Genomic DNA, 18,220 nt, shown 5'->3' on the forward strand with positions numbered 1-18,220 from the left:
CTTTTCCCTCTAAACAGCCATGTATCGCTTCTCTACTCTCATAATATTTTGCTTAAGAGGTTTTTTTGGTACCCAAATGCATTACCGACCATTTGTCTACATTAAATCTATGCTGCCATTTATCTGCTCATTTCTGTCTTATGTCAGTATATTTTTGGACTCCACGTGCCCATCCTTTCTGGCACATAGTGTAGAAAAGAAAAATATAGTGTCAGTAGCATAGCGATCCATTCCATGTCACCTGTTTGAATGGTAAATGCACAAATGAAGACCCATTGTCTTCTGCATTCACAATGAATGAGTGATTTTTGATTCCTGATTACCTGCAGCTGTTGTGCTGGAGAATGCATTCTGTTCATTAGGTCATCCAAGGTGTCATGTAAGAATGTAAACCTCCCATAAAACAGGCCTCGGAAGTGAGACCCGGCATCACGCTGTGATTCACAAGCAACCTAGATGTGCCGCTCTGTGGTGACAGCTGTGATATGATCTCCTAGAAGTGTCTAACCCTTCAGGCCGTCTCTGCAGATACTGTTTGGGCAAACGTAATAATCAGCGTCCGACTTATTCATATTCTATGACATAAACTGCTATTTAAAACTTTTGAAGTCATCTAAGGTGTGCAATTAGTTTCCATATGTGCAGTGTGGAGGTAGAGTAGACACTTCCTTCACACGTTTGTTATGGAGCTCAGCAGAGGACACTGGAGAGCCATATTCTTCTACCGCTACAGGAGTGGTCTGAGACAGTAGCAGGGTTTTGACCGACTACAAGCTGCTTTCGGGGAGGATGCACTATCCCTAATCACTGTGTTTGAGTGGTTTGCAGAGTTTCGGCATAGAAGACTGTCTCTGGAAGACGAGTAGTGCTGTGGCCGACCGGTGTCCACAAACACCGGTGTTGCTGCCATACAGGCCACACTAGAGGTGGACGCCAAAGTGACCATGGCCCAAATAAAGAGGGAGATAGGCATCTCATTGTCATCCATCCATTTGATACTCCATTAAAAGTTTGGCCTGAGCAAGGTTTCTGCATGATGGGCACTACATCAGTTGTCTCGAACAGAAGTAGGCTTGGTTGACTTGGTGCCACAACATGCTGGCCAGGTTTGATGGTGGTCGCTCAAACTCTACCTGAGAAGTCATCAATGGTGGCGAATCCAGGATCTACAGTTTCGACCTTGAAACTGAATAACCGTTGGACCAGTGGACCCAAGTTGGAGGTGCGCCACCACAAGCGTTCTTATATGAGCACAGTGTGGCCAAGTAGACGGTGGCTGTTTTTGTGGCCATATAGCTACCGTAGCACGCGTGCAGCAGCGCACTGTCCTGGGGACTGGTACGCCAACCAATGCCTGCCGCAAGTGCTGGAAGCCATTTCCATGCGCCGTCCAAGAACTCACTCATGGTGCCCTTCTACATCACAACTGTGCACCTGCCCACAAGTCTGGGAAAGTGGTAGATTTTCTGTCTAATGATGGCTCCCAGCAACTTCTTTGTGTTTCCATAAATCAAAGGCAAGATATGTGGAATTTATTTTGAGTCACCAGAAGCTGTGGTGGAGACCTTCATCCAGCATATAGAAGACACAACTGCTTCGGACTGGTCCAGCTGCTTCACAAAGTGGTTTGAGCACATGAAAGTTTGCATAGAATCCTCTAGCAAATACTGTAAAAAAAAAAAAAAATGTAATGTTCACGTTGTTTGTAAATATAATACTTTTTGTGCATCCAGAAACCCATTGCACACCCCTCGTATTATTACATAATCTGTACCTCTGAATGCTCTTATACACTGTCAAAATTCCAAGTATGGACTCTATTATGAAGTTCTACTGGAGAATATTAATGTAGAATTCAGAACCGGGTCAGTTAAATCCAGGAGTCAGCATAAGGTTTTAAGATACAGAGAAGGATGTTCTCATTGACACCTATAGATATTACTCTTGAAAGTTTGGTGCCTTTGCTACAATACATGGCTGTCTGGATTTTACAGCATACAGAATATCCCCACGTTACGGTTTAATGCACCAGAAATGTACACATCATTTCTTACCCAAGCATCTCTGCTTTGTGTGTATATTTTAGAAAAATGGATATCTGGGAAATGGGATAGTTCATCCACTGAGCATGCCATTGGCTAGTACATCTACCTACAGAGAGCCTGTCACTCATCAGCACCAGACTTATGTGCCAAAATAATGGTTTCATGGCTCTCTGGAAAACAGGAGAAACTCCTCCTGTAGGTTATATTCCCAGGAATGACTCCAGGCAGACCGCTTTTCCTTATTGTCCCCCGGAGGTGCACCTAGGCCCAGCCCTCGGGGTCTGTATTTTTAGTTTTAAGTATCCAATATGTACCTCATTCTGCCAACTGGGTTGTCACTGTGACCCTTCATTCATGCAATTGTGCTCTATCTCTTGAGATAACTTAGAAAAGCACAGCCACAAAATTGTGTATGTCCATCAGTGTCATTCTCCTTTGCCATACTCCCTATCTGATAATTTGTCCTCCTGATCCCACTACAAAGTCCCTGAAAGGCATTCCCTTTCTGATAAACTACTCCTGATAAAATATCAGACGGATGATGGGGGTAAGTATCCTTTTCCCAAAAAATGATACTTAATCAGCATGAACGTTTCTCTCCTTTTACAAGTAATTCAGTAGTGAGGGAGGAAAGATGACTCTCCTGATTGGCACGGCTCAAACCAATCCACCTTGTCAGTCCAAGTGCCGAAGCTCCAAGCAGAGAAGCCTCATCCTCCTGGGAGACAGACCAGTGTTTCAGGTAGTGTAGCTTGAATACTGCCATGATGCCTGTGTCTGTGGGAGATTTCTCAGGGCTGAAGCATAAACTTTCCCTCTCTACCTTACACCATTTGTGGTCCTGAAGAGAGACCGTCTGTTATGTCCTATTTAGGACATAAACTCTAACAAATTATGAGGACCTCCTGCTTCGAATGTCCATAAATGTATTGGTGGAACAGGGGTAGTTTCTCCCCTCCATAATTTATCATGCCCATTTGTGTTTTATTCTGTAGATATAATTCATGCTTCTAAAGCTGGGTATACACTGGACGACTTTGTGAACGATACGGCCGGTCTGATATTTCTGAACAACTTATCGTTCAGATTGTCCAGTGTGTACACACTATGTCGTCAATGATGCACGTTCCCATGGGTTGTTAACAAGGTCTTCTGATGTCTGTACGCGCAGGTCAGTTTCGCCAATGTCCAGTGTGTACGCTACGAATGACAAGTTAAATTAGGCTGAAACCCAACAATTTGGTGTATCATCTGGTCATTTGTTAAATCGATCAGCCTGTACGCACTATGTCGTTAGTCAGGGACTCCGGAAAGTTCAAGGGAAATCGTCCGCTGATATCGTTCATGGTGCATGACGTCCAGTGTGTACCCTGCTAAAGATATCTGGATATACCACTGTATTGTTAGGGTGCTGTATATTGTATCAGGAGAAACGTTCCCTTCCTCAGTGCTATTGTCTGCTCTGTTCCATCTACTGGAATCAAATGTCCTTGTGGACCTTCACACCCATCACCATCACCTTGTTCTGTGACCTTCAGTGTACAGTAACACATGAAATTCTGGTGCTTAGGCTGGGTTCAGACTTGCATGACGGCCAATCGGTGCGATGGTCAGGACAAATTCCCTTCATCCCGGGCCAAGTGGGATTGGCCGTACATACTGTGCCATTTTATATACGTTCATTTAACTGCATCACATCGTGCACGATATCTTCTGATTGGCCAAGCCAGAAGATCTCATATACAACATGCTGGAGCGTGCAACACGTCAATCGGTATGCTCCGCTCAATATCATTCCGATTGTGCAAGTATGCGCCCTGGCCTTACTGTCAAATCCTTTTTGGGGGAGGGGGGGGATCGGGGGAGGTTATTTTTCTCTTCATCTTGGGGTTGTTGGCATTTATCCCTGGGGGCAGGATTATACTGTACTAAGCGATTTAATAGCATATACTCAAATTGTCTGTCTGTATACCTACGTTATAAATTAACATCCATCATCTCCTGACCTCTGAGATGGTTTGCTGCAAACTCTGGATACACAGCATGGTCCATGCAGCATTTTCTAGTTTTAAACCCCCCACATCTCCTAAAACAAATATTCTTTATAGTATTTTGCACAAAATGGAAGTAGCTGAATCAGTCTACAAGTGACGTGATAGAAAGGTAATGGTAATGTGGACAGAAGCAGATGGGAGTACCCCTCGGCACCTTGCTGGGATCCAGTAATACAGCCTGCATTTTGTCTGTATGACACTCACCACTTCTGCTAGGATCACTCAGACTCTGACTGGCTCTGATAAGCACGGGAGCAGGGCCCTCCAGCTTCTGTGGCCTGAATACACCGTTACATTTATTATTACCAGTTATTTATATAGGCCCTGCCCCAGTGGGACTTACAATCTATATTCTCTACCACACACACACACATTCACGCTAGGGTTGATTTTGTTGGAAGCCAATTCACCTACCAGTATATTATTGAAGCATGGGAGGAAATCCATATCCATGCAAGAACAGGGAGAAATACAAACTCCACACAGTTAGGGCCACCATCTGCACAGGGCACTATTGACATATCAGGTCTGATGATAAATGAGAGCAACTTCTTTTATCATGGTTACACCAAATTAATTACCAGTTATCTATATAGCGCACACACATTCCGCAGCGCTTTACAGAGAATATTTGGCCATTCACAAACAAAACCAGAGTTATCAAGAAAACTAAAAACCGTACTTCCAATTACGGATACCCTACTGATCATGTATTATTTGGGTTTGGCCATATACTGACAGAAGAAGCTGATCTTGTGATCGCTCAGTGCGTAAAGTGCGGCACGTGATAGAGTCTGCCATCCAGTAACATCCAGAGTCTAGGTAGTCATTTAATGCAATCATCCCCTTACCTGCATATGTACGTAGGGAAGATCCTTGATCATGGGCCTCATACGTCAACCGTTGAACAGAGGCTCTCTCAGACATTGCTGTTATTTTCCTCAGTAAGTCATAATCCTAATTAATACAAACCTCTTCCTTCAGTGACCAGGAACTGCAGTCATTTCTCCTCTCAGGGAATAGGACGCACTGCCCCTTACAAGGGTCTGCGCCCCAAACTGCAGAAGGACTGACACAAACAAGAGCTCTCATTTTTTTCCAGTTTTTATTGAGTGAAAATGTCAAACCTTGCATCAGTCATGCAAAAAAAAAAAAAAAAAATAATAATAATAAAATAAAATTAAAAAAAATAAAAATAAATAAGCACATATATTAAATTTCTAACAGCACTAAATTCAAGTGGAAAAATTCAGTTCTTAATGCGGGGAAGTCCAATTCAAGTATTTAGAAGAACTCATTTTTACCTGGCTTCTTAATAATCTTAAAAGTATATATTTGTATGTAATACATATATACATTATTTATATGTATATATAGATATATATATATATGAAACATACACCATTATATACAGATGTACACGTGCTTATACCTATATCAGTACACGGACACAGTATTCAGATATAGATAGTAAACTGTAATTAGCCAAATTGACCTTAGTTTTGTTTCCACAGAAAATGTTACAAGAGAAAATGACACATTAAATTTTGCAGATGAGTTGGAAATGGCTTACGTCCTACTGTGCAATATCAAGTCAGGATTAGGGAAACCACCAATCTGATCCTTTCTTCATATCTTTTTTTTATTTTATTTAATTTAGTCTCTTTTTTTGCTTCATTGGATATAATATTTTTTTTTTCCATTAGGGTGCTATAAAGTGTACGGTTTTAGAGATTGTAGTGTCTTCAGTAGCTGCGTTTCGGATAGAACCTCCCATCCCTGATGCTTTTGTAGGTCCAATTACTACTTACATGCGAAGGAGATACACAAAAAATAAATAACTCAGCCCGTCACAGAGGAGGCTGAGACATCTGTGCTGGCGTATGTCATACAGACAGATTTTCCTGTGTTCATACCATGAAACTCTGGCGCCTGTGACGCTGCACTATATTCTAACAATATATTATTGGTCACCTCAGCTGCCAAAAAGGTTCGAGAGGCATTTATTTCCCAGACTCATCTCACAAATAAGATTAAAAAAAAGAGCACACATGTAACTGATTGAGGGAGAAACCCACAAAATTAAATATATAACTAAAAACGTATATTAACGATCCGAAGATTACAATCCTCCACATTATTCTGAACATTACGTTCTTTTGTTTTCTATAAAATTCAAGTTAAAAGTCGGAATCACGCATTTCAGTGCTAAAGTGAAGTCAAACTTCAGGACTTCAAGAAATCAGAAGCTAAAAACCAAAAGAAGAGGGTTAGCGCGTAGACTGGGGCTGAGCTTTGTGCCCGCTGACGCACAGGCCCGTGCTCAGCCCCATTCTGCAAGATTATTTTCAGGGGTTTCTTTTTTTTTTTTTTAGTTTTTTTTTGTTGTTCTTTATATAATCTTTACAGAAAAAATACTGTACATTTTTTTCTTCTTAAATCAGAATGAATTTTTGCTCTGACACCATTCATTGCAAACACTTGAGGTTTTCCTCCCCGTCTAGTCGTTTCCTTTGTAAGGGTAAATAAATAGTGTATCTAGGAGTTAGTGGGGTGGGTTGGACTCATGATCTGCGCCTGTTGGTGGGGAAGGATGGAAGCTGGCCTGTATTTGCTTTGAATGCCACTTTTACAGCAGATTCATGAACAAATTAACACTCGAGCACCTCAGTCCTTGGGCAGAAAACTTGACTTGGCTGAAGATAATAAGAGGCTAATTCACCCCCCCCCCATCTAGTGACCAATACTACTAAGAGGAGAGAATCATTGTCGTTTAGCTTATTTCTCCTACACAGAGTAGAAAATGTTACATTTAAAACAATCCATCTGAACATGCCCTAATAAAGGAGTTCTTCATGAAATAGTTTTCTACCTGAGAGAGGACATCCTGTGCTTGTTGGTCTGTGGTGTGACCTAACCGTTCCTATAGCATTGGCTTTCTAATGCACAGTCACCTGCTTTAGTCATAGAGGTCTCTAAACTGGGCTAGACAGTGCAAGAGAGCTGTGGCCTCACTGGCCCCTGAGCAATAATTGTTTCCTATATGGAGCGTTCTTCAGAAGGTGCTACAGGAAGTCCACCTCTAGCAACACACACCACCCCCACTCTCCCACACACCGCTGCAGGACCAGCATTTCCTATAGGGCAGAAGGCATCCCCATAGACTTGTGAGGTTGTCCTGGCTACTTACATCATTACACCAGAACAATGCCAAAATAAATAAACCAGAGCAATTGGTGCAGAGAAAAGCTTTCTATATAAATATTTATAAAATAAAACAATAGCTTCCCGGGAACAGCCCAGAGAGAAACTGGAAGAACAGGAGAGAGAGCCTCATTGCAGGGCGCCCGATAATGCTAGTCAATAAATACCCACAAACCCAGCCAGTCTGATGGAAGAGGAGGAGTAACACGTACCCCAACCGATCAAGGGCCAATAGAAGGACTTCATGTCACAAGGAGTCAGAAACAAATGTTCTTTGTCCTGCTGCTCTCAAGCACCAGTATGAATAAATTATAATGGAGGACGACAGCAAATACAAATGTCCCCTTGAGTTCTACCTACTGATGACTTGGTTGAGTCCATTGTTGCAGAAAACATTTAGCTGCTTATTTTTTTTTAAAGGTTCCTATTCCTTCACTTGTTCTTTGTGTTTTTATGGGTGGAGGGAGCAGGGCCCTCAAAGGGGTGGCTTATAAAACATTCAAAGTTTTAAGTGTATTTAAGGGGATGAGTGGAGGTTGAGCGGAGTTTGGGAGGTATCACAGTGGTTTGTAGAATCGCCGGTACTTTCTTTGTTTCCTTTTCTAGGTAAACATTCACCCTCAGGCAAAGAATCCTCTGAATCTGTGTTCAGATCCTCCTCCTCATCGTCATTCATTTCTTCATCCTCCTCCTCCTCATCATCATCTTCATCATCATCATCGTCTTCCTCATCCTGAGACAAGTCACAATCAGGATGGGCAGTCTGAGTGTTTTCCCTGGGACCAGGGTAGGCCCCATCCTGCGGCTTCTTGCTGAGGTCCAGAGAGTCGTTCAGGCCCACTCCGGCAGCGTTTTGTAGGAATAGGAGGGAGTTGTGAGTGTCTGTGCTCAGATTCAGGGAGCTGTCTAAGTTCACTGGTGCATTACGGAGGTCATACTCGACACCACACTGTGTGGAGCCCTCTGGGCCGGGGGAAACAGAGGGTAGTTCCCCTCTCTCCTGCTTTTCATGCTTGCGTTTGTGCGAGTCCATTTGAGACATTCCTACTACAGTGTGCTTGCAGCCTGGATAAGTGCAGTGGAAATGCGAGCACTTCAGTTTGTACTTGCACTCGGGCACTTCACAATCAACACTGGAGCTAAACTGGCAGAATCCGGCGGCACTGATTACGTCTTGCTTGCCGTGGTGTTTACGGTGAGCAGTCACTTTTGTGCTGTCAGTGCAGCGGAAGCCACAACGCAGGCAATGAAAGTGTGTGCTATTGCCGGAAAACTGACAGTCGGGAAAGTTGCAGCTGAGAGAGGACTTGAAGCGCTTAAAGTCGTCCAGAACGAGATTGTCCACTCTGTCGTGGTGCTGGGCATGCTTATACATGTGGGTTCTCCCACAGAACTTGTAGCCACAGTTCTCTCTAGTACAGTGGTAGTGAGTGACCTTCAGGGAGAACTGGCACGCCGCATCCTTACAGTCTTCATACAGGTCGTAGCGTCTGAATCCTTCCAACATCATCCCTTCATCCAGCATCTTGCGTGAAGAAGCTGTCTTGCGCCGTTTACCAAATGGGGACATATCCTCAATGATCCAGAATCGCTTTTTGGCTCCCGAAGCTGTTGGCATAGTAATGGTGTTTCCTGCAGTGACAGAGGGTGTGCCATGAGAGATTGTCTGTGCATGGATGCTATATATTCAGTGCATGGATGCTATACAGTCTGTGCATGGATGCTATACAGTCTGTGCATGGATACTAGACAGTCTGTGCATGGATACTAGACAGTCTGTGCATGGGTACTATACAGTCAATACATGGATACTATAGTCTGTGCGGTGAGTGCATGGATACTATACAGTCTGTGCATGGATGCTATACAGTCTGTGCATGGATGCTATACAGTCTGTGCATGGATGCTATACAGTCTGTGCATGGATGCTATACAGTCTGTGCATGGATGCTATACAGTCTGTGCATGGATGCTATACAGTCTGTGCATGGATAATATACAGTCTGTGCATGGATACTATAGTCTGCATGGATACTATACAGTCTGTGCATGGATACTATAGTCTGCATGGATACTAGACAGTCTGTGCATGGGTACTATACAGTCAATGCATGGATACTATAGTCTGTGCGGTGAGTGCATGGATACTATACATTCAGTGCATGGATGCTATACAGTCTGTGCATGGATACTATAGTCTGTGCGGTGTGCATGGCTACTATACAGTGTGTGCATGGATACTATACATTCAATGCATGGATATTATACAGTGTGTGCATGGATACTATACATTCAATGCATGGATACTATAGTCTGTGCTGTGTGTGCATGTATACTATACATTCAATGCATGGATACTATACAGTGTGTGCATGGGTACTATATAGTGTGTGCATGGGTACTATACATTCAATGCATGGATACTATACATTCAATGCATGGATACTATACAGTGTGCATGGATACTATACAGTCTGCCCATGGATACTCTATGGATACTATACATTTACTGCATGGATACTCTGCATTCTGTGCATGGGTACACAGTGTTCCCTCCAGGATTCCGGGACAGCAGGGTGCAGGGACACAAAATGGGGGCGTGGCCTTGCTGGTGTCACAATTGGGGGTGGGCCTACCCCTCCATGTCACTTATGGGTGTGTGCCAGAGTAGTTGGCATCAGTGATGGGTGTGTGCGGTGCTGGCCTTTCTGCTAGCGCTGCCTTTCCTGTGAATAGACGCACGGCATCTATTCAGGCGGCGGAGGCATGGCATTAGCAGGGTGCCGCAGAAGGAGCAGGGCACATTTTGCCCTTTCAAAATCGGGCGGGGCGTGGCGCTGCACAAACAGGCTAGCGTTCTGTGCATGGATACTCGGTGTACTGTGAGAGATACAATGGGGTATATTTACTAAAGTGCGGGTTTTTAGAAGTGGAGATGTTGCCCATATCATCCAATCAGATTGTATTTCTAATTTATCTAGCACCTTCTAGAAGATAATAGCTAGAATGTGATTGGCTGCTGTGGACAACATCGCCACTTCTACAACTCTGCACTCTAGTAAATATACCCCCATATATCTGATTCTGTGTCACAGCAGCCTGATTTACTAACTTATTCTAATGAGAGAATCCGTTCTACTAATGCAGGGTTTGTGTGTGAGCAAGCGGAGATCCGTCCGCCCACTGATTTTATACCAACCGCCGCAACAATTACACCCAGCCCCCATGCTGCGGTAATGTGCAATCACATTGTCACTGCCCAGTTCCCACCCAAACATGCCCTATTTCATGGAAAGACGCAGGCTATTTCTGTCCAGCTCAGAGCAGGACGGACAAACACAATAATGCGTACATTTGTTTCTGGGCGTGCGCTGTATGCAATGGCCCCAGTAATCCCTTGTGTTATGTAACTTGTAGATGGCGACTGTTCACCCCAGTATTCATTACGTGAACCTTATTATTTTTGGTTTAAAGGAAAAGCCGGTACTGCCCCACCAGCACCATGCCGTCAGTCCGCCGTTCTGTCGGCAATTTGTCAGGGAATCTGCTTCCCCAGTTATCTGCCCCAGCACACTGACCGCAGACTGGTACCATGGCCAGACCTGAGTCTATGGAAACCGGGCGCCTGGGTGTTTCCTCACAACACACGATAGAGACCATCTATGTCAAGGCGTGTGATGTTCATACATGTAACAATGTGAGCTGCAGGCTAGATGAAAAGCCAAGAACGTGGCCTGTGCTTTATCCAATGGTCCCTGTGCCTTTGTTCTGCTGGAGGATCCCGACTACCAGCTCCAAGAGCGACAGTGTGGTATCATCTACAATGTAGGCGGTTGACGGGGTGAAAAGGTCAACATGACAATGATTGACTCAAGTTTGGTTTTTAAGGCCATATTATAAGGCCATCAGTACAGATGTGTACCCTTGTGGGCTTGCCACAGATTACCTTTCTCAGTCGTAGTCCACGTGGATAGTAAATCAAGAAAATGTTGGTAAAACATGTGAAAACCGCCAAAAACATGTTTCGACCATTGTCACGTCAAGCTTTTGTACCTATTGACTGTCTACATAGACACTGTAGCCCTATCATCAGGATTCCTGAAGAGGTTCCCAGCTACAGGTCATTTACAGCCTCTTTCCATAGGAAGAATTCAATTGAGGGCAGGAAATCAAAAGAAACCCTGCAGCCGGGATTTGCTATTCAATTGCAGGACTGAAAATGGGACGAGGTGATTTCCAGTCTTTCTCCCCTCTCCCTCTCCACCCCAACTGACATCATAGCTGCCTGGCCCGGTGTACCTTCATACCGGCTAACATCCATCTAGGAATGGTGGAATGTACTGTGCAGTCTGGTGAGAATGATATTAATACGGTGCACTGGCTTCACAGACCCCCGGACAATGTGCGGCATGTAAGAAGCTGAAAGGTACCTGCTGCGTCTTGTACTAGTGGGACATCACTTTTGACGGGAGCTGGAGTGGCTATAACGGGTGTGAAAGTTGGAGCGCTGCTTGTTGGCACCACAATGCCTCTGCTGAGCCCCAGGCTGGCAGTGATCAGGGAGTATGAGACACAGGATGGAGAGAGCAGGTACGGGAGGGAAGAGAGGGGAGGCCTGACCAGGGCGGGAGGAAAGGAAGCAGCATGAAGCATAGCCGCTGCTGGAGGTGCATTGTGGGTGAGTGCGTCGTCAGAAGGAACCAGGCAGCCTGGAGAGTGTGGAGAGAAGCAGGAAAACACAACAGAAAGGGGGGAGAAAAGAAACAGAACAAAATGAACCAAATGAGAAGCCGAAGAGAGAAAATAATGAGATGAAATGAAACATTAACAGGACAGGTTCTCAGAGAGCTGTGCCTAATGGATGCAACGTGATATGGACGCGGCAATACACACGGATCAGAGAGAATGCGTCGCCCACGTTAATGTCAGATGGGGCCTTGGCTATAGGTAAGGAATGTGCGCCTGTCCTAAATCCGCGTCTCACTAATTACCTGTATCCGTACTTTCATTGCCCACCGGAGTGCTGGAGCAGCTGCGATCAAGGTTGGAGGACTCAGAAGACATCCCTCCAGGGCTACCGATTCCAGTGTAGTCCATGCACTCGTCCGTCTCAGTGTCCATCATGTTTTGGGATGTGGCGTGGAAGGATGAGGGGTTCTCTGTAGAGGACGGGCTGGGGGCCGTGCTGCTGCTTATGGAAGTGTGTGACACCACCTGAAATATGGCAGCTGGTTAGAAGGGAGCGGTCCGCTATATCACAGGGTGGTCACAGATCTGTTCTCCCAACGTCTCTCTAAAACCGGTTTCATTATCTTTTTATTTACCTGGCCCGGTACCCGATCGAAGTTCTTCCCCAGCATCCGCCTCATGTGCTTGCGGGCGTGTGACGTCATCTGGTGTTTGAGGAGGAAGGAGAACTGACAGCCGTCCCGAATGCAGTGAAAGTGACTGTTCACCTGATTGTATTTGCAGCCTGGAAGTGAAACAGAAAGGGAGAAAGCGTTCAGTGTTTCCCTAGTGAAGGGATCCTTCACTCCATTCTGTGCGATCCTTGGAAGCTGCACAGTCACGAACGCCCTGCCACATCCAGGGGCAGATGTATTAAGCCTGGAGGAGTAATCAAGCAATGATCAAGCAGTGATGAGTACAAGGTGATAACGCACCAGCCAATCAGCTCTAATATGCAAATTAACAGGAGCTGATTGGCTGAGGCATTATCACCGCTTTATTACTTCTCCAGGCTTAATACATCTGCCCCCAATGTCCTTACACTGCAAGTCATTCATACCACTTTCAGAGCCAGGATACTGGCACGGATTCACCCCGTTGCGGGCATTTACTTGCCACTACAACAGTGACTCGCCCCCTTTGCGGGCTGTTTGATTGACCCCCTAAGTGTGCAGCCTTCTTAGGTGGGAGCACTTCATTTTTCGCAGGTTCCATACCACTTAGCAATAGGCTGATACCGGGTGTATTGCTATTCCTCTATGTCAGAGCCTGCTTTAATATGAATGTTTCTGTACCTGATGTACTCCTTGGGGTGTTTGTGCTCCGCAGACTGAGGCTCCAGTTTTTGGTTGCTTTGGTTTTTTCTAGTCTACCCTCCCGCTCAGCATGTCACAGATCCTAGCAGATAAAATAAGTTCTTTCTTCCAGTTTTTTTTGACCGTTGCTTCTCTAGCAACCGGAACAAACAGGTGGAGGATACGGCAGGTGAGGACTTGCAGTCTCCATGACAGCACTACCTGGCTTTGTTACCTGGCCCGGCACCTGTAACTCCAAATGTCTCCTGACATCTGTAAGAGGACACGGGACTGGCTCACGTATGTTGATACTGATCACCGTGGTTACTCCAAGCCTCTATTAACCTGGGACATGAATTCTTTATGAGTGAACAGGGTGAGGCCCTTCTGTTTTGTTTGCAAACGTTTCAGTTATACAAGAAATCCAGAGGAGGGGACACTTGCTGCACTGACTAATTTCTGAGCCTTTTTTTCCTGTTATGAGATTCAATATCAGAGGACTGCAGCAATAGCTACAGAGCTATTACTTTGTAACGCAGCTGAACACACAAGCCAATGCTGGAGTTCAGATTGTAGCGAGGGTGACAGGCAGCGACATACACAACTTTCCCCAGGAAATGACCTGTAGCGTGGCCAATGTCTGTAGCACCACGGAAAAACACTACTGTAATGATCCTCTCTCTGTTCACAGCAGGGGTTACCACTCAGGGACTAGTGGCCACATCTCGTACATACCCACTCGTCCACATTCTTCTCGCTTGGTGAAGTACTTGAAGCCATTGGCCGCTCGCCGTTCAGCCTTCTCGTGCTTCTTCACGTGCCACGGGAGCTTAGTGGTGATGTTCGTGACAAAGTAACAGTTGGGCCGCAGACAGTGGTAATGTCCACGCATCCTAAACTCGCAGTGCTGAGGAGAAAGATGGAAAGGGTACATTTACCAGACTGGACTTTACATCTGCAGTGTAACACATTTCTGACCATCTCTGTCCTTCCAGCAAGTGTGAGCGTTTCCATTAGGGTGACCAATCCCGGGAATGGGATCGGCGGGATCCCGGGATTTAGGGCAAAAATCGTCCGGGATTGGAAGCTCCAATCCTGGGGATTTCAGGATCAGGCAGTCCTTTGTTTTGTTTTTTAATGCCGGGCAGCGTTGAATGTCCTGCGCAGTGTGACATGAAGTCAGAGGTCACGCTGCGCAGCCAGCCACCACACAGACCTCACTAAACTGGAGAAAGTTACCCACCCGCCCTCCCAGGTACACTGGTGGCATGTTGTGTGCGGGTCTGAGGAGGAGGGTACGCGTTGACACAGGAAACAAACCGATCCCGGGATTGACCATTTTCAATCCTGATACCCGGGAGTGAAAAAATGGCCACTCTGGACTATATGCTAGCTATTGCTTGCCTGACGCACACACCTGATTGGGACACAGGCACTGCAGGGAGTAGTATGCAAACTGGTCCCGTACATTCACCAGGCTATTATTGGGGTTGATGTGGTCGAGGCAGTGTGATTCCGCTTTCCCCGAAGTTTTACACACGTATTTACAGTTTCCAAACAGACAATGGAAATGGAATTTGTTGGCATATTTGCAGTCAGTCGCCAGGCAAGGGTCACTACAACAAAAGGAAACAGAAAAACAAGCCGTAAGTCAGGTACAAACTGAAAACTCTAGTTATGTACTAAACATGGAGAACTCTGGCCGAAACATAACATGTGCTGGCTTTGTATGAGGGGGCAGTACTGGAGCACTCACTTCTCATGGAACTGCAGGAATCCTGGCTTCACTTGGGGTTTAGCATTCTCCAAAGAGGTTGTTGCTATTGGAGATGACGCTAAGCTGGGCACTGATGCTGGTATTTGGGGGACTTGTGGTATGGATGATGCCAATTGCTTCCATGCCAGCAGAGTGGGGTTAGATGGGACCACAGCAGGGCAGGGAGCGGGAACCTCACAGCCGGGTGTTGCGCTTGTGGGTGATGTTGGCATCGGTGAGTTTTTGGAGTCTCCTGAAAAAGGAATTTCCGAGCTGCCTTTTGTTCCTACGTCAGTCCGGAAGTGAAAGCTGCAATGAGAGAATTGAACACATCAGATAAGGTGAATAGCGTGATGTTTGTGGAGGGGCCAGCAGATGTAGGTGGGTATTCCTATAAAGGTGGCATGGCCTCACTTTAGTCACTCACTTGGCGTGTTTTATGGCTCCATCCTGTGTGCTGAACAGGGCACCGCATTCCTCCACCACACAATGAAAATGCAGCTTGTGCAGGAAATCACACTGATGATCACATACATCTGCAGGATCGAACCTATCAATGCACAAGCACTCGCATAAATCACACGCTGATTACCATAATCCTACCTGCTCCCTCTCTGTATGACAGCGGCACGTTACCTGCGCAGGTATGTCTTCCAGGGCTCTGTGTGCTTTTCCCGATCAAGTGCCTTCATCACCTTGCCAAGATAATGAGTGGATTCCCCAGCCCCAGAGTCGCTGCTGTCAGGGTCTGCTTTTAGGCTTAACAAGCTTCCCGTGGAGTTGGAGAGTGGGATCTGCAAAAGGAAAATGGGTCAGACAATAGGAGCAGGAAGGATACCCTGTGCATCATTCTACATCCAGCCTTTGTGCTGTCGCCGTGGCCACAGGCTGATCTGCTCTTACCTTCTTCATAAAACACGGATGGAGCAGTGGATCTGGGATTGTGTCCGGACCATTGGGCTCATTACTGAAAAACAGAAAGAGAAAGTTACGTAAAGCTACCTGCTTAAGCAATCGTACTACTATTGAGGGACCCATCTATGGCTATTTAATCTAAGGGCTTGGTATAACAGAGGTCAGGATCCCAATGGACAGAACCCCGGCAGTGAAATTCTGAGAGATCCCAGGGAGTATTTGAACCCTACCCCTCCCGCAAACTAACCCTATCCATCCCCACCCACAGGCTAACCCTAGCCATTCCATAGTGTCTAATCCTATGCTTAACCCCAATACTCCCCTTGGGAATTCGTTGCCATTGTCAGCGTCGGCTTACCAACCGCCCGGATCATGACTACATCCCCTACGTAAGCAACTGGTAATAATATCGGACCGTTCCCTTGATTGCAGTTAACTGCAACTGGAAAGTGCCAAGTGGGGTTGGTGCAGAGCCCTCCTCACCTGTTCAGGCTCAGGTCCAGGCTGTGCTCCTGAGACCTGTTCTGGAGCATTGTTCCCTCTGTATCTGGAGCTTCTACTTTGATGTTGAGGCGCCCAGATGCCTGACCACCACCTGTGGTGAAATAAGATTTGGGGGAAGGAAATCTGAGTAAAATCAACTTTACAAATTAGTTAACACTCTTCCAAGACCACGGAAGCCACGGTGATAAACAGTCCACAGACTCCTTCACAGAACTTGAAATAGGCCAAGTAACATGGGCGAGCAGACTGCATTGTAATAATCTCAGTAAGTGCTCAAGATTGGTCACATTCAACCAGCGCCTTTTCCAGCAGAAATGCATAAAAGACAGGGCATAGAATGGCATATTATCATCATCTTCCATGGTACTGAGCAGTGAGGGGATTTGTGATACAAACACTGTACAGATGACCCTGCCCAAACAAGTTTATAATCTAAAAGGTAACATGTAAGGTATGGTTATAACAGTCACAACACCTACAAGGCAAGCTCACCTGCTTCAGGTGTCAGAGACTGCTTGAGTGCTGCTGCCGCTAACCGTGCCATCATGGGCGAGATTACCCCCTTACTCGCAGAAATCCTTTCCATAATGGATATAGCAGCTGGTGAAGTGCTGTTCTGATCGCTGGCCCCAGAAGCAGAGAGTGGAGAAGAGTCTGGAGCAGCTATGGGCATTATGTTAGCGCCACTAACTGGCAAGGAGTTGCCTCCACGGCCGCTGAGGATAGGAAAATATGTCCCAGTTCCAGCAGGGAGTGTTGAATTAGACAAGGCTAAAGCCAAGGGCATATTGGTGGGCAATGTCTGGGATAGGAGTGTGGAGATCTTTGTTGTTGGCGGAATGGTGCTGGTGGATTTGAGCGTCTGTGGAGAAGGTGTCTCAGAAACCGTGGGGACCAGGGATACGGAAGACTGTTGGCTCGTGGGGGAGGCACTCAGACTAGAGTTCTTGCTACTCAAAGCAGAGAAGTCAATGAGATCATCATTGCTGGACTCCTCTAGGTCATTGTCCTTTCCCCCCATGAGGGAAGACGAGAGGCCGAGTACCCCTGAGCTGCGAATGTGCCGCCTCTCATGTTTGCGTTTGTGTGAGGTCATCTGGCTGGTGGAGGTGAATGTGAAGCCGCAGCCGCTGCGGATGCAGTGAAAGTGGTTGGTGGCCTTACTGTACACACATCCCTCATATTTGCATTCCTCATATTTGTAAAACTTCTTGAAGCCATCCTTTGCATAAGCGTCATCCTTTATGTGGTAGCTTTTGTGCTTCTCTATGTCACACTTGTTCTTGAAGGTGAAGCTGCATCCTGGACGCCTGCAAAAAAGCAGAGAGAGATGAGAGAAGTCTGAGCCTCTTAAAGTGAGGAAACTAAGGGGGACATGTACTAAGCAGTGATAAAAGTGGAGAAGCGAGCCAATGGAGAAATTTCCTATGGCAACTTCTCCACTTTTATTAAAACTTAGTACATGTCCCCCTTAATGTTCTGTGTGAGCAACTGATAATGTCCGTGTGTGACACTTGTTCTACATATGGGTTGGGTATGAAATGCCAGCGGTCAGAAAGCAGACGGATCCCAGTAAGCAGACGTAACCCTAACCCACACATCCCGCACCCCTAACCGGTCCCTCCCACAGCCTAACCCTAACCGTTCCCTCCCCACAGCCTAACCCTAACCCACTCCTCACGCAGCCTAACCCTCCCCTCAGCCTAAACCTCTTGCCTA

The 18,220-nt window shown here is 46.0% G+C and overlaps 1 protein-coding gene across 9 annotated transcripts in view; it reads right to left on the bottom strand.

The window, feature by feature from the left end:
• Window positions 1-5,185: 5,185 nt before the first annotated feature.
• CASZ1 (castor zinc finger 1) overlaps window positions 5,186-18,220 on the bottom strand; it is a 329,303-nt gene continuing 316,268 nt past the window's right edge. For 7 of the 9 annotated variants that reach the window (XM_063943866.1, XM_063943865.1, XM_063943864.1 and 4 more), the window contains 12 exons: window positions 16,994-17,811; window positions 16,481-16,592; window positions 15,986-16,049; window positions 15,719-15,876; window positions 15,510-15,632; window positions 15,083-15,391; window positions 14,744-14,942; window positions 14,062-14,233; window positions 12,628-12,776; window positions 12,295-12,517; window positions 11,734-12,012; window positions 5,186-8,935 (listed from right to left, as the gene is read on the bottom strand). In XM_063943866.1, the coding sequence (XP_063799936.1) occupies window positions 7,821-8,935; window positions 11,734-12,012; window positions 12,295-12,517; window positions 12,628-12,776; window positions 14,062-14,233; window positions 14,744-14,942; window positions 15,083-15,391; window positions 15,510-15,632; window positions 15,719-15,876; window positions 15,986-16,049; window positions 16,481-16,592; window positions 16,994-17,811 (3,721 nt within the window). In that variant the 3' untranslated portion in view covers window positions 5,186-7,820. The remainder of the gene's footprint in view (window positions 8,936-11,733; window positions 12,013-12,294; window positions 12,518-12,627; window positions 12,777-14,061; window positions 14,234-14,743; window positions 14,943-15,082; window positions 15,392-15,509; window positions 15,633-15,718; window positions 15,877-15,985; window positions 16,050-16,480; window positions 16,593-16,993; window positions 17,812-18,220) is intronic. The other 2 variants (XM_063943862.1, XM_063943869.1) reach the window with 2 other exon arrangements.

This window comes from Pseudophryne corroboree, chromosome 10 (genome assembly GCF_028390025.1).
Source record: "Pseudophryne corroboree isolate aPseCor3 chromosome 10, aPseCor3.hap2, whole genome shotgun sequence".
Classification (NCBI taxonomy): domain Eukaryota; kingdom Metazoa; phylum Chordata; class Amphibia; order Anura; family Myobatrachidae; genus Pseudophryne; species Pseudophryne corroboree.